This window comes from Tachysurus vachellii, chromosome 5, assembly GCF_030014155.1.
Source record: "Tachysurus vachellii isolate PV-2020 chromosome 5, HZAU_Pvac_v1, whole genome shotgun sequence".
Classification (NCBI taxonomy): domain Eukaryota; kingdom Metazoa; phylum Chordata; class Actinopteri; order Siluriformes; family Bagridae; genus Tachysurus; species Tachysurus vachellii.
In genome coordinates, this window is record NC_083464.1 from 26,222 (window position 1) to 43,426 (window position 17,205).

At 40.8% G+C, this 17,205-nt stretch overlaps 1 protein-coding gene across 4 annotated transcripts in view; it reads right to left on the reverse strand.

The window, feature by feature from the left end:
- Positions 1–1,430: 1,430 nt before the first annotated feature.
- The window catches only part of LOC132845446 (NACHT, LRR and PYD domains-containing protein 3-like), a 38,842-nt gene continuing 23,067 nt past the window's right edge, over positions 1,431–17,205 (reverse strand). For 3 of the 4 annotated variants that reach the window (XM_060869414.1, XM_060869413.1, XM_060869415.1), the window contains 5 exons: positions 10,788–10,961; positions 9,703–9,876; positions 3,420–3,593; positions 3,013–3,189; positions 1,431–2,856 (listed from right to left, as the gene is read on the reverse strand). In XM_060869414.1, the coding sequence (XP_060725397.1) occupies positions 2,820–2,856; positions 3,013–3,189; positions 3,420–3,593; positions 9,703–9,876; positions 10,788–10,961 (736 nt within the window). In that variant the 3' untranslated portion in view covers positions 1,431–2,819. Of the gene's footprint in view, positions 2,857–3,012; positions 3,190–3,419; positions 3,594–9,702; positions 9,877–10,787; positions 10,962–17,205 lie in introns of those variants that run through there. The other variant, XR_009648428.1, reaches the window with a different exon arrangement.

A 17,205-nucleotide genomic window follows, 5' to 3' on the forward strand; every position in this document is an offset into this window, starting at 1 on the left:
GAAAGGCCAGTTGGTACAACAATTTAAAACTTTGTTCAGAGTATCACCCTAAAGTATCTGAGTTTGGTGTAGATAGTTCGAAAACTTGCCGAGTTATAAACCTCCAAAATTTATAATGGGAGTCTATGGGGAAAAAGGCCACTTTGAGACTCGGTACCGGAAGTACCGGTACTAAGATCGCTTAGAAAAGTATTGGCAACAAACTCCAGACCAGGGTCTACGACATATCCGAATTTGGTGCATGTGGCTCGAAAGCTCTAGGGGGAGTTACTCTTGATAAATTTTTGTCTAAGCTTAAATAGGAAAACAGAATGTTGGCTTCTACAAAGCCAACATAATAACTAGATTTGTAAAGTTCGTCGCGACAAACTTTGATGTTGGCTTTGACGGTGCAAGTATTCACAAAGTGCTTTTAGGTGGCGAGTGGACATAAGGGTCAGTGTTACTTTTGGAGGCAAGTGGACAGAAAGATAGGGTGTCAAAACATTTGGAGGCAAGTGGAGACGAGCATGTGACGTCATCCGAATACTCTTGAGGAAGTTTCTCGCATTGGGCTGAGTGTTTTGATATGTCACATGTCCATATTGTGCTAATTTTTTTTATTTTCACGTGACATCACGTGATGTCATCAGAATACACATGAGGAAGTTCCCCTCATTGTTCTGAGTGTTTTGATATGGCACATGTCCATGTTGTAAAATGTTTTTTGATTTTGCATATTTTGGGGGAGGGGCTGCGGCACAACTGAAAGGCCAGTCAGTACACCAATTTAAAACTTTGTTCAGAGTATCACCCTAAAGGAGCTGGCCGAGTTTGGTGTAGATCAGGGGTGTCAAACTCATTTTGGTCTGGGGGCCGCATACAGCTTAATCTGATCTCAAGGGGGCCAGACCAGTAAACTCATAGCAAAATTACATAGAACTAACTCCACTTTTTTCTTTGTATTAGTGCAAAGAAGAAGTAAATTATAAAAATCTTTATATTAAATGAATTGTCCTTTTAGGGGGCACGGTGGCTTAGTGGTTAGCACGTTCGCCTCACACCTCCAGGGTCGGGGTTCGATTCCCGCCTCCACCTTGTGTGTGTGGAGTTTGCATGTTCTCCCCGTGCCTCAGGAGTTTCCTCCGGGTACTCCGGTTTCCTCCCCTGGTCCAAAGACATGCATGGTAGGTTGATTGGCATCTCTGGAAAATTGTCCCTAGTGTGTGATTGTGTGAGTGAATGAGTGTGTGTGTGCCCTGCGATGGGTTGGCACTCCGTCCAGGGTGTATCCTGCCTTGATGCCCAATGACGCCTGAGATAGGCACAGGCTCCCCGTGACCCGAGGTAGTTTGGATAAGCGGTAGAAGATGAATGAATGAATGAATGAATGAATTGTCCTTTTACAAAAATATATTATGAACAAGAAGTAAGTGCAATTTCAACAACACTTTCACCCAGTTTAACATTTATTTAAGTAAGAACACAGAAGAACACATAAGAACACAGTTATTGTACAGTGGTGCAAAACATTTAGTCACAGATTTGTGGAACTTAAAAACACTGTCCTGCATGTTAACATAAATCAAACATCAAATTATAGAAATTGTTTAAAATCCAATTTCCAATTCCGGGAAGCAATGCTGAATACATGAATTGACTCCACACACTTAAAATCTTAAGTGGCAGCTGTTTTAAAAAGAAAATATTCGTAAAAATTGTTAATTTATTCGTAAGTATGTATGTTTTTTAAGTAAACAAATTTATTTGATCAATTTGCCCCTGAAACTTGGCATCTTTTAGCCTGCACAAGTGCATCAATATCAGGCATTATGTCCTGAGTAGCAGCCAATTTTAGAATCTCATGTAAAGACAGGGTCTCCGATACTTGAGAAATGCTTCAGAAAACTGCGTTGGGCCACCAAACAAAACAAAAATCAAAACAAACGTGTAGCCAATGAGCAGAAAGGGGCGGGTCTTGTCAATATGGGCGGAGAGAGTGTTCAGTGCGCATGTGTGACATTAACAGAAAGCGGTTTAAACATTGAATTGGATGATAAAAACAAAGAAAAAAGCGAAGAAAGGCTTACGATAAAGCAAGAAGTAGGAATTAGTGTTAATATAGGATCAGCTTTCCAGCGCTGGAGAGAACTGAAGGAGCGGGTCAATAACTCCTGAGTTATTGACTAAAATGCCACTCAGACCCTGAAGCTCAATACTACCATCTGCTGGTAGTTACGCCGAAAACGAAAATGATTTTGTTTTCATATTGCACATTCATCCCCGGCCCGGACTGAACTCCCTGGCGGGCCAGTTTCCGCCAGCGGGCCTATGTTTGACACCCCGGGTGTAGATAGTTCGAAAGGTGCATGTGGCTCAAAAGCCCTAGGACGAGTTACAATTTATAAATTTTTGTCTAAGCTTAAGTAGGAAAACAGAATGTTGGCTTCTACAAAGCCAACATAATAAATCAAGATCACAACTGTGAGTCAATCATCTGTAGAGAAACAAATTTGAGACACAATTAAAGAGGTAAAATAATGTATAAACATCTGTAACACATGGATGTGTATTTGTGTAATCATTGTAATGATGTGATGATATCTCTGTGTTGTGTGTAGATGCTGAAGGATTTGACTTTGGATTGTAAAATATGTTAAAGTGTGAAGTTGTAGCTGAGAGGATAAAAGGATGTGATCAGTCACAGTTATTGTTATGGATCTTCTACATCTGAATATGAATGATTCAGCTCCCAAACTGCTGGAAATGTGGGACGTGTTCTAATGCTTCACCACCATAACTGCTTTATCCTGGAAAAAAGGTCTGAGGAGAGACTCCTGTCACACACCAGACCTGGTGAGTGTATCATACTTAATGCTGAAAAACACAACAGGACAGAATTACAGACACATTTAAACACATTGCTTATGAACAACAGAATCATAAATACATACATTAGATGTGACATTTTACATCACACAGTGAATATTACACAATATCATACAGTAAAGAGACAGTAAGTCAGTAACTCACTCTAGCGTCTCCAGTTTACAGTGTGGATCCTTCAGCAGATCAGAGAGCAGCTTCACTCCTGATTCTCCTGGATTATTATAGTACAGATCCAGTTCTCTCAGGTGTGATGAGGAGTTTGACCTCAGAGCTGAAGCCAGAGCAGCACAACCTTCATCTGTAATACTGCAGTTAATCATCCTGCAAGAAAGAAAACCTTCTCACACTTAACACACTCAGTTTTAGTATTGAAAACATGAACTACACAAAATCTTTATATACAGTACATTTACTCTCCATCTCACACACACAACAATGACAATATATCAGATCACTACAATTACAGTTACCACAGAGGAGAACTGGATGTTGTGGTGTTTATTAAAACTCTCTCTCTCTCTCTCTCTCTCTATCTGTGTGTGTGTGTGTACCTCAGTATCTCCAGTGTACAGTGTGGATTCTTCAGTCCATCAGAGAGCAGCTTCACTCCTGAATCCTGCAGTTTATTGCATCTCAGGTCCAGTTCTCTCAGACTGGAGGAGTTTGAGCTGAGAACTGAGGACAGAACTCTACAGCTTTCCTCTGTCAGATTACAGTCATACAGACTGGAAGAGAAATGATGAAACTGATCTCAAACACACAAACACAGCCATAATCCAGCTAAAGTTGAAGATGTAACAGAAATGTCAGTGTGTTTGTGTCACACACAAATCAGAGGGCAGGACACCACAGAACTAACTATTACAACCCACCAATACTGAGACCATCATCAACTGAAACATTTGTAGAACTTATTCATTTTGTAACATTAGTGATTATCTGAATCCATTGTGAGTTTGTCATAATAAATCAGATATTACAATGAAACAGCCTTGTGTTATGTTCCATAAATATTATTGGAATAATTCTCATTATAATCAACAACAAGGTTGTTCACACTGGACATGAGGTTGTGAAAGAGTTTCACTTGTAAAAATTTTTTCAGATGTTCTCTTGTCTACAGTACAGTGGCATGTTAAAATCTCACAATGAACTAGATTTGTAAAGTTCATCGCGACAAACTTTGATGTTGGCTTTGACGGTGCAAGTATTCGCAAAGGCCGGTGCTTTTTGAAGGCGAGTGGACATAAGGGTCAGTGTTACTTTTGGAGGCAAGTGGACAGAAAGATTGTGAAAGCTACTGGACCGCTAGGGTGCCAATACTTTTGGAGGTGAGCAGACATGAGCATGTGACGTGATCCGAATACCCATGAGGCAGTTCCCCTCATTGTGCTGAGTGTTTTGATATGTCACATGTCCATGTTGTGCAAATTTTTGATTTTCACGTGACGTCACGTGATGTTACCAGAATACACGTGAGGCACTTCCCCTCATTGGGCTGAGTGTTTTGATATATGACATGTCCATGTTGTACTAATTTTTGATTTCGCTTATTTTGGGGGCGGGGCTACACGTGACGTCATGTGGTGTCGAGCGCCGTCACCAGAATACCCGGTGGGGTGCCATTACTTTTGGCAAAAAGTGGCTACTTAGGGTTTGGACATTTCATGTCAATACTGCAGTCATTATGGGATTCTACTTGTTTCGTCAAGGGAAAGAATACACTATGAATGAGCTTTTCTAACTCCAGGCCTGAAGAGGGCAGAGAACCCAAATGTATAGGTGGAACTTATGATTTAGCCAGCGTTGCTGGAGGGGCTGCTTTCACCTGCACACCTGCCAAATAAGCATGGGTATAAAAATGTTTGTGGTTAGCTTTGCCACTTCTTTTTATTGCTTGTATTCCTCGACTTGAAAACAAGAAACACTCAGCTCGTTGTTCAACCCTAAAGACGCAACTGGTATGTAATGTTTGGGATGATTTGCTATGTTGCATTTAGTGTTTAGCACTAAATGTATCTTTTGAATGTATCTTTAGTGCAGATAATGTGGCAGTGGAAGTAATTGTATGAAGTGTTGGATTACATTGAGATGTTTAAACAATCCCTTTACTTAAAAGCTATGCTTTGTTGCCTTGTCATGCATTGTTTATTGTGTGAAGTAATGTATGTTTATTTTCTGATTATCTTTAAGGTTATCAACCTATCGCCTATCGTCTATCGCCTATTGTCTATTCCTTAATCTGTGGTCCATAATCCTATGCCATTCATTTCATTCAATTACACTCAACAATTCAACTGTTTCAACATATTACCAATGCCATCAAAACCATCTGGAAGAAAAATAAAAATACCAAAAAGGAATTGAGTTGTCCCTTTGCAACCTTCAAGTGTTAAACAAGCCGTTTTCAAGTTTGGGTAGAGCTGAAGTGTTTAGGATAACTTGACACTACTTATTATACTGCATAGAACACAGGAGAGAAGCCATGCCTGAGCTCTGTGCACGCTGCGTGTGTGAGAGCTTAGAGGAATTTTAGGAATTCCCCATTCAAGTCTATGGGATGTTCCATCGTCGACTACGGGAAAACCGAAAGTTCCGTCGGAACGCCGAAATAAACCCTCGTCCGGAGTAAGGTCCTAAAGAACCTATCCGAGTTCTCAAAAACTCGGAGTTCAAAAACTTGCAGAGTTATAAACATCCAAATTTTATAATGGAAGTCAATGCGAAAAAAGGCCACTTTGAGCTTCCGTACCGGGAATTCCGGAATTCCAATCGCTTAGAAAAGTAATAGCATAAATGTTCAGACCAGGGTCTACGACATATCTGAATTTGGTGCATGTGGCTCGAATTCCCTAGGCCACATTTTTTTTCGTAGAAAGCCGGCTAAGAAAAAAATATAACTAGATTTGTAAAGTTTGTCGCAACAAACTTTGATGTTGGCTTTGACGAGGCAAGTATTCGCAAAGGCCGATGCTTTTTGGAGGCGAGTGGACATAAGGGTCAGTGTTACTTTTGGAGGCAATTGGACAGAAAGATAGGGTGCCAAAACATTTGGAGGCAAGTGGAGACGAACATGTGACCTCATCCGAATACTCCTGAGGAAGTTCCCCTCATTGTTCTGAGTGTTCTGATATGTCACATGTCCATGTTGTAAAAAGTTTTTTGATTTTGCATATTTTGGGGGCGGGGCTGCGGCACAACCGGAAGGCCAGTCAGTACACCAATTTAAAAGTTTGTTCAGATTATCACCCTAATGGAGCTGGCCAAGTTTGGTGTAGATAGTTCAAAAGCTTGCAGAGTTATAAACCTCCAAAGTTTATAATGGGAGTCTATGGGAAAAAAGGCCACTTTGAGACCCGGTACCGGAAGTACCGGTACTCGGATCGCTTAGAAACTTCAGACCAGGGTCTACGACATATTTGAATTTGGTGAATGTGGCTCGAAAGCCCTAGGCCGCAATAAATTTTATATATTTTTGTCTAAGCTTAACCCTCTGAGGTATGAGGGTATTTTTAGGGCCTGGAGAAGTTCTGTCATACCCTGACATTTGTGCTTTTGAGAAAAAAATATTTATGCGTGGTTAGTGGAAAAACGAAACATTTAAAATCACTTGAATAAGGCCATAAAACACATACAGAACATCGGTTCACAGGACTTTTGAGAACTGGATCTTGTAGCCTAGAGTTTTTGCTTCAAAATTATGTGAAAATCATCCTGTTTACTCGCTCACAGAAAACAATATATTGATTTAAATTTTCTAAGACACTTTTTGTTTGTAAAGGGCATATGCGAGTAGAAATCAACTATCATGAATATTAGTGTGATTCACACCTGAGAAGACAAAGGCCCGCATAATGAGCTGCATAATGAGAGAGGAGTTACAAGAAAGAATTTGAGGACAAAATAAATGTGTATATTTTTTTTTGTAGTTTATTTAGAATATTTAACTATCACACAAAATAACTTTAGAAGTTAGTAATAACACAGAAGACACAATCAGGGCAAAACTGTGCAACAAAAAAGTGTCAACAGGAAGAGTGCAAGATAAAAAAGGGTGTAAGGTTTATAGACGCCCACTAACCTACTCTGTCACATAGTACCCAGAATTGAACAATTATACATCTTTGTGCCACTCTAGGAAACAGTTCCTTTTCAGCTGAACACACAAGTGAACATCACATGCTTATGTGTGTATACAAATAAAAGTAGACCCTTTACAGATTCGATTGATGTATTGCTCTTGTCTGTACGATCGAAACTGAAAGTGTAATTTAAGTTCTTTTCGGCCTTAACAGTAGATTATGCCACAAAACGCGTATACGTATTCATCGACTCCAGAGGGTTAAGTCATGTTAGGCTATGTTATGTATGTTATGCTATGTCATGCTAGGTTATGTTATTCCTCTCCCCAATTTCCTGTTTTATGCTTCGGTTGACATGCTTCCAGTCGCAATAATTGGCAATAATTGATCTGCAGCTCTAGTTTACTGGGTTTAGAAGTGGAACGGATCGCAGCACTGCACAGGGAGCCTCAAATATCACATTGCGATTTCATAAGTAACTCACAATGCTGCCAAATGCATGCTATAAAAGATTTTATGATTCACTGAAAAGAACGCAAAATGTGTATAAATGGTTGGTGGTTATAACAGCTGATTCCTCTGTTCAACTGAGTCCATTTTTCATGCATTATATACTAAAGGTTACAGAAAATTCGTCAGGAAATATTTATTGACAAATGGTCTAACTCTTCTTAAACTTGACAATGGTTAAATGTTAGCCAGCAATGAAAAGCTTTTGATTAAATTTCTCTCCTCTTTGTAGAAGCTCTACAGCAGTGTCCAGCGAAAGAAAGATAGTGACCTGGCAGATTGATAATCAATGGCTGCTGGCTCTGCTTGTATTGTGTTTCTGTTCTAAAAAAAAAAATCGGGAAAGAAGCGCTTAATTTTTGACTTGTCCGCACAATGATGTTACGCGGAGTATTAACAGTCTTATTCCTCTGGCTCCGGTTTCTCTGTTTTACGCAAACTTTGACGACGCAATTAAAATGATTAAGATAGCTGGTAGGGGTGCATGGCTCGCAAAGGCAATTTCAGATGCCTTCGAAGTTATGCCTTTACATCCATGGCATTTATTTGGCATTAGAAGGAGAGGGGGTCTTTTGTCTTGTTGATTTCCCAGTTTTAAATGGGAGATTGTCCCCAGAAGCTGCTGCTGTTCCCTGACTAGCTTTCATGGAGCTCATGAAAAGGATGGGGAATTCAGATCAGAGCCATAACGCCAAATGTAACTTTAACAAGCTTGCAAATAAAAATTTAAATATATGTCAAAGAATTGTCTTTATTTTGACTCAAGTGGTCCTGACTGAGCTTGTAAGATAGATAGACCTGTGGAATAAAACTACATACAGTGAAATATAGTACAATGGAACGACCAAAATAAACTAGCTACCTTAACAGTAGCATTCAAGGATTAGCTGAGAGCGGAGCTGAGCATTAAAAAAGTTAAACAAAAAGTCAGTTTACTGTAGTGGTTATAAGGAGCTGATCAGTTCTCCACTCTATAGTTACCCCAGCTAGCAAGTCCAGTAAAGCACAGTCAGCCCAGTGTGCTAGAACTGGTCCAGGCCTATATTAAACATTTATAGATGAGTGTAGGCAGGCCAAAGCTAGGCATTAACCTATAGCCAGCCTGAACTAACAAATGTTATGAATAAAAGAAAAAAGAAAAGTTAATTCACTGCACTATGATGTATGAGACCTGGCTAGGTTAAAGTTCAGTATGGACCAAGTTTTGAAAAAGGCTGCAGCTCCACACTCAAAGCATTGTTAGCCAAGCGGTCCATAGTTAGCTTGCCGGTCAATGCTCTGCTCTGATGTCAAGTTCAGAAATATTTCCACATCCTAGGAAGAGTTAAAGGATCAAAAGGGGTCACTGTCTGTGATTTTCAGTGTGGCAGGATGGAGTAGGAACATATCATACCTTTATCTTGTACTGTGGACATGGGCTGGGAAAAGACCAAGCATCACTACACCATGTAGTTACTGTATCAGGGGTAAAACGTACTGCTCTTTCTCGCTCAAAAAAATCTTTACTTGTCATTTGTGTGCATACAGTGGACTTTCCTCAGAAAGAAATGACTTTGCTCACATAAACAGTCATTTAAAGAAGAATGAAACTGTCAGTTTGTGATTTCCAGTCAAATGTATATCAGACTTTTAAATCACATAAAAACACAACCAACATTCACTAAGTTATCTTAATCTTGGTGTAATAACCATCTCTGAACAATTACAGGAGCCTGAAGATGTTGACAGTGGTGAAGCCAGTAATAATTTAGTACATGATGACAATGTTATTAAAACTAGAACATCTTGTACATGTACCTTCTTCAGCTACTGTTGATTTTTTTAGGTGAACTGCATTACTATGTAAAGTCTGTCAGTTCCTCTCACAGCATGTGTTTAAGAAACATAATATCAATGTTGATGAATCTATGAATGAAATCACAACTACCATCATTACAGCTACACTGCATTCAGCCATAGGCAGAGGGGGTCCTTTGAATATTGAGGGAATATACTGAATACTGTCTTGATGAAAAACAGACCAGCACATTTCAGTATGTTCCAATATTAAAATACCTGCAGCAGGTCTTTGCTAAGAAAGACATTGTTGACAAAGTTGTTGTTACCCATGAAATGATAACATTAACTTGAATCTTGATTTTGTCTTTTATTCCTCATGCAGAACTCACAATGTACACATCTGGTCATTGTTGCTGTAGTTTTGTGTGTGTGTATGTGTGTGAGTGTGTGTGTATGTGTGTACCTCAGTATCTCCAGTGTACAGTGTGGATTCTTCAGTCCATCAGAGAGCAGCTTCACTCCTGAATCCTGCAGTTTATTGTTACTCAGGTTCAGTTCTCTCAGACTGGAGGAGTTTGAGCTGAGAACTGAGGACAGAACTCTACAGCTTTCCTCTGTCAGATTACACCAACGCAGACTAGAAGAGAAATGATGAAGTGTTTGATTTATTTCTCTGATAGTGAATTGAGGTGTTTCCATCAGTGAGAAATAAAGTGTGGACCTGAACACAAGGTTCTAATATCAGGATAAAAATATAAAATGAACATCTGTGTATAAACTTGGACTGCTCTTGAACAGATCCATGTGTCTCAGCTCACTGAGATGTATTTAACTTTCTGAAACAGGATAATGTGCTGAAACGAACTTCCATATGCTGACTCATATTTCTGGTTCACTGAAGTCCCTCCTGTGTAAAACACGTGACTGCTTCAGCTGCTTTTCACTGACTGCAGTAGAGTGTGTGCTGTGAAGGAGTAATGTCATTGGTTGGACCTGTTGAAGGAATTCACTTCTTACTGAACGAGAGCGGTACTGATTCTGTACAAACTGGGACACGTGGTTCAGTCTGAACTGAAGGATATGATGGAACGAGACAGATCATTCATTCAGTTCAGATGTGAGTCTTCAACAAGAGGAGAAGGGGGCGGAGTCATGATATGAAGAGACTGTAGCACTCTGGAGAAGTTTTATATCTGTGTATCTGTACATTCATCTACAATGGAAATGAGCAGCTCTAGTTCTGGACTGAGTTGGACCTTTGGGGAAAACAGCATCATATAATACCATTTCTGTACAAGTCCAAGTTCATCAGAGCTTTTTATTTCATAATGACCTTCTGTCTGATTGTTCATGTCTAATGACTTTTACATTTAGCTTTAATATTGTACTGCTGTTAGTTAATGCATTTTAATTTTGATCATATTATATAAATATTCTATTGTAAAGGATGTTTGAATTTAGTGTTTACAATGTTCTATAGAAATAAAGCTATGATGATTAAATATGTTAAACAATTTCAAGTAATAATTATAAACTGTGTGTGTGTACCTCAGTATCTCCAGTGTACAGTGTGGATTCTTCAGTCCATCAGAGAGCAGCTTCACTCCTGAATCCTGCAGTTTATTGTTACTCAGGTTCAGTTCTCTCAGACTGGAGGAGTTTGAGCTGAGAACTGAGGACAGAACTCTACAGCTTTCCTCTGTCAGATCACACTCCCACAGACTGGAAGAGAAATGATAAAGTGTTTGATTTATAGTGAAATGAGGTGTTTCCATCAGTGAGAAATAAAGTGTCTACCTAAACACAATGAGCTGGGATACAGGTTAGAAATCTGGGTGTAATAGTCGACTCTGACCTCAGCTTTGTTCCTCACATCAATAATAATAATTATTGATAATATCTCTAAAGTCACATTTTATCATTTGAGGAACACTGAAAGAATTTGTCCATTTTAATGTAAAGAAGATACAGAAAAACCTTGTCTACATTCAATCATTCCAAGTAGATTAGATCAGTGGTCCCCAACCCACGGACCGCGGACTGGTACCGGTCCGTGGATCAAATGGTACTGGGCTGCCCAAGGAACATTAAATTATTTCCATTTTATTTACTGTGGTGTATTTCTCTCGGGTTTTTTGCGACTTTCCATGGACGAGAGGTTAACCGGGAGCTGAGAGACGTCACCTAAAGCCGCACCAATACCGTGCATGCGCAAAATATTGGGGTGGATTTAGGTGATGTCTGGAGCTGAGCGGCTGCAAGTGGCAGTGGCTTTGTAGCTTTGGTGGAGAGAAGGTGTGTATCGCTCTTCTCTCTGTTCACCGGTACTTGCTCATGTTTAACAGTGCTTGGTGTACATGTATATTGTGTTTGCTCAAATTTAACCCACAAATTAGCAAAAAGGAGTACGAAACAGACGTCGTTAGAAAGTTAGAAACTCTGCCGGTGTTCTGGATTAAAGTCATGGCGGAATAACCTGAGATTGCCACCATAGCACTTAAATCCCTATTGCCATTTCTGACATCCTATCTGTGTGAAGCGGAGTTTTCTGCAGTGACAGCAACCAAAACAAAACAACGGAATAAACTGGACATAAGCAATACACTTCGGGTGTCATTGTCTCCTATTACCCCCAGATGGAACCGTCTCGTTGCAAAGAAACAAGCTCAGGGTTCTCACTGATTTAGCGTTCTAGGGAGTTAAAATGTTAAATCACTTTATATTCATTTTTTGGTGTAACTTTTATTTTGAAGGCATGTTTACAGTTTTTTTGGATTGCTTAAGCACGATTTTCAAAACAGGGCCCGTGTTTTCAAAACTCTACACACAATTAGCACAACTACACACCCAATTAGCAAAACACTACAGATCCCATGCATAATTAAACACTCTTGTGAAAACTATACACTTCTGTTTAAAAATCACACTTTCTTACCATATGAAACACACACCTTTCACATTACTATACTCTGTTTGTATGAGTTACACTCTGCTGTGATAAACCTAAAACACTTTTAGCACTTCTACTTCCCTATGATTGTGCTTTGACTCTCTTCATTTGAATATATTGTCTTCTGGTAAAGTAGGTTCCTGACTTTTGTATACTATCTGCTTAACTCACTTTGTTCTAGAGTAGTGTGATTTGAATTGTGTTATATTCTATACCATTGTTGATTTTATAGTGTTGGTCTTTGTTGTTCTCTCAGCTGATTAATAAGGAGTAGTTTCAATCTACCTTAAGGTGTGAATTGTGGGCAGGGCTTACCTATTTAAATTGAAGGTTTGTAAGTATCTCTCTCTCTCACACATTGTAACATTAGTGTCTAGTACTGTTTTGATATATTCTACCATACCTTAATTCTCACTCATTTGACTGCAAATATGTGCCTTAAACCCATCTCTGTACTCAATTCCTACTCTCACAGATGCTCTCGTCCACAGAGCAGAGGTCACAATCCCAGTAACCTCATCTACCCTCCTCTGTTGTGTAAGTCTCAAACAGTGGTGGTAGGTGGGTTCTGGAATTGCCAGTCTGCTGTGAAAAAAGCTGATTTTATCTCTGCTTTAACTTCCCATTACTCCTTTGATTTTCTTGCGCTAACAGAGACCTGGATATCCCCACAGAACACTGCTAAACCAGCTGCTTTATCCTCTGCCTATGCTTTCTCTCACTCACCACGAGAAACAGGCAGGGGTGGTGGTACAGGTGTATTGCTGTCAAAGAAATGGTGCTTTACACCTCTCCTCTTGTCACATTTAACCATCTCCTCTTTTGAATTCCATGCCATTTCAGTTACCTCTCCAATCAACCTTGTTATCATTGTTGCTTACCGCCCTCCTGGTCCCCTAGGTGACTTCCTGGAAGAAATGGACACACTGCTTAGTGTTTTCCCTTCCGATAGCTCCCCTCTGACGTTGCTTGGTGACTTCAACCTCCCCTCTGACAAGCTACATTCTTCTTCCTTCCTGTCTATTCCTGTCACACTCAACAGCTACATCCCCACACACAAAGGAGGCAATGTCCTGGACCTGGTTTTCACCAGTCCTTCTCCAGCTACAAACGTGACTGCTACCCTACTACATGTCTCTGATCATCACCTGGTATCCTTCACCATCACTCTCCCTACCCTACCTAAAACTACCTCTCACACCCTCACTCTTACACGCCGGAACCTTCACTCTGTCTCCCCTTCTGCAGATCTTGATTCTTACCGAACACTTCTTGCCAATTCTCCTCAGATGTGACTTCTGCCAAGACTTCCTTCTACAAGGAAAAGCTTGAAGCTTCCTCACATGACCCTCGGAAATTCCACAACATCATCTCTTCTCTGCTCAACCCCCCGGCTCCACCTTCTTCATCCTCCCTGGCTGCAGAAGACTTTGCTTCCTTCTACCAGGAGAAGATTGAGGAAATCTGCCAGATCTTCACTTCAGCCCCGACTGCACTTATATCTCAGAGTATGGATTCCCCTACACCTTTGTTGTCGCATTTCTCAACTGTAGCAGCAGAAGAGATTTTACAGCTCATCCAGTTTTGCAATCCTGCCACCTGCCCATTGGATCCACTCCCTTCCACTATGCTCCAGACCTTCTGCCATTCATTTCCACTATCGTCAATAGATCCATAGCATCTGGTCAGGTACCAACTACTTTCAAGAGAGCAAGGGTGATTCCCATCCTAAAGAAACCCGCTCTTGATTCATCAGACATCAGACATCAGACCGGTATCACTTTTCTGTCATTTCTTTCAAAAATTCTTGAGCGCATTGTCAATAATCAACTGTCTGTCTATCTCTCACAGAACAACCTCCAAGACCCCAACCAGTCTGGCTTTAAAGCAGCTCATTCCACAGAGACAGCCCTTTTGGATGTCTCTGAGAAACTACATGCTGCTAGATCAGCCAAACTGTCATCCGTCCTTATCCTCCTTGACCTTTCAGCAGCATTTGATACGGTCAACCACAAGACTCTCTTATCCACCCTCAGGAGTCTTGGGATTTGTGGATCAGCTTGGGAATGGTTTGCTTCCTACCTGGAAGGACGCTCATATCAGGTAACATGGAAGGGAGTGACATCTACTCCACGCAGACTCTCCACTGGCGTCCCACAGGGCTCAGTACTTGGTCCTCTTCTTTTCTCCCTGTATACTCACTCTCTTGGGGAAGTTATTTCCTCACGTGGGTTCTCTTACCACTGCTATGCTGATGATACACAACTTATCTTCTCTTTCCCACCCTCAGATGCCACAGCTTCTGACCGGATCTCATCATGTCTGGCAGAAATTTCATCATGGATGACTGCTCATCAGTTAAAGCTCAATCCTAGCAAAACTGAACTGCTGTTCATCCCAGGTGATTCATCCCCAGGTCATGACCTTGCTATATCCTTGCACAACGATCTGATCTCCCCTTCAGCCACAGCTCGCAACCTTGGAGTAACCATGGACAATCAACTGTCCTTTTCCTCTCATGTTGCTAATGTGACTCGCTCATGTTGGATTCTTCTCTACAACATTAGAAGGATTCGGCCATTTCTGTCCACACAGGCTGCTCAGGTACTTGTTCAGTCTCTTGTCATTTCTAACCTGGATTACTGCAATGCACTGCTGGCATTTCTACCTATGAACGCAATCCGTCCTCTGCAAATGATCCAAAATGCAGCTGCCCGGCTTGTTTTCAACCTGCCAAAGTTCTCGCATACCACCCCGCTGCTGCGATCCCTCCACTGGCTTCCGGTAGCTGCACGCATCAGATTCAAAACACTGATGCTGGCCTACAAAGCCAAAAATGGACCAGCTCCCTCTTACCTCAAAGCCCTCATCACTCCGTGCACTGCATCCTGCACCCTCCGATCTACCAGCACTGCTCGACTGGTTCCACCATCTCTCAGGGTAAGAGGCAAGCATACTACAAGACTCTTCTCTGTACTGGCACCAAGGTGGTGGAATGAACCTCCCCTAGAGGTCCGGACAGCTGAGTCACTGGGTATTTTCAAGCGGCGGTTGAAGACCTACCTATTCAGGAAACACTTCAACTAGTACTTCTTTCCTTATCTTTTGCATTAAAAAACAAACAGAAAAAAACCTTTGACACTTTTTCATTGTAACTTTGAACAAATGTATTAAACTCATGGTATCTTAAGTATGTAACTTAGTGAGCCAGCATTAATGTATTCAATGCTAGAGATTTAAGCACTTATGTACGTTGCTCTGGATAAGGGCGTCTGCCAAATGCTGTAAATGTATGATTAGAGTAGGCTACCATCATTCATTCATTCATCTTCTACCGCTTATCCGAACTACCTAGGGTCACGGGGAGCCTGTGCCTATCTCAGGCGTCATTGGGCATAAAGGCAGGATACACCCGGGATGGAGTGCCAACCCATCGCAGGGCGCACACACACTAGGAACAATTTTCCAGAGATGCCAATCAACCTACCATGCATGTCTTTGGACCGGGGGAGGAAAGCGGAGTACCCAGAGGAAACCCCCGAGGAGGCGGGAATCGAACCCTGACCCTGGAGGTGTGAGGCGAACGTGCTAACCACTAAGCCACCATGCCCCCAGGCTACCATCAATAAAGTACAAATATAATGTAAATTCACCAAACACTACACAAGACATGTTGCAGACTGAAGAAACTCGTTTATTTGTCAACACGCCCAAAATGTTGACGAATCCATCCTTGCACTGCTGCTACCTCCATCTGGTCACAGGCCTCCTCCATGGCTTGGATGAGGGGTACCTCAGCCTGGAGACGGAGATCATATACCTTCCACCGCCATGCCGAGAAAAACTCTTCTATAGGGTTGAGGAATGTAGAGTATGGTGGAAGACAGAGATGGGGGACTTGAGTCATATGACTTGACTCGAGTCAGACTTAAGTCTCAAATTTGAGACTTGAGACTTGCTTGACAAATATTAAAAAAGACTCGACTTGACTTTGACTTGACATTCATGACTTGAGTTAAAAGACTCGAAATAACTTGTTTTTTTTTTAAATCTGTTTTTGAACGCACGCAAGAGCGTAATATAACCACGTGACGCAGCAGGCAAGCAAAGCAGTGGCGGAGCCAGAGGGGTGCCCCTGACATCTGACTGGCCACACCAGGTGCCACCCCGAATTTTTATTTGATAGCATTGGAATTTTTATGCTGATCGACATCTCATTTCACCTATCAAAAGAAATCTTCATTTGACGTTTGGTCGTGGCACCGCTCAACATTTCAAATCCATTAATCAATGACAAGAAAGAGTTGAGAGGTAGAGAAGTATACTAAAACAGTCTAATACTAAAACATCAAATTTTGGTAAGTTTTGAGATTAAACATAGGATTTAGTTTTCCAGAAAAATATTTCAAAAGTTACGTCGCTATATAAATTGACGTTAGACGCTATTAACAGATTAATCAGACAAGAGAGATCGTTTCGTTCCCCAGTTTAGCTATAATATACATAATATAAATAAAGTTGCGTTGGCCACACCCTGTATAAAACTAGTTCCGCCACTGAAGCAGAGGGAGAGTGCGCACTAACTAATAAACCTTAACAGTCGTGACGAAAAATGGAAGGTGCTACAATAATTAACCAAAAATAATTAAGTTTGGGTACCAAATTTTGTGATGGACAGAACTCCCTGCAGTTTTGGGCTGTGAACAGACACACCCTCCACTCTTTGTTCAAGCTAGCGGAAAGTGTTATGGCCATCCCTGCATCAAGTGCACCTGTTGAACGTGTATTCAGCCATGGTGGGGTGATAATGAGACCACATTGCTCACAATTGAGTGACAAAGTTCTATCAAACTTAATTTTTTGCAAGTGCAATGTAGTGTAAATGGTTGGTCACTGTTTCTGTGGAAATAGCTGTTTTGCAATAGCACTTATAATTGGTCTTCAGTGTTAGGCTTTGAGTGTAATATATATATATAAAAATTAAAAATAAAAATAACCTGAAAATAAAAATTAAAA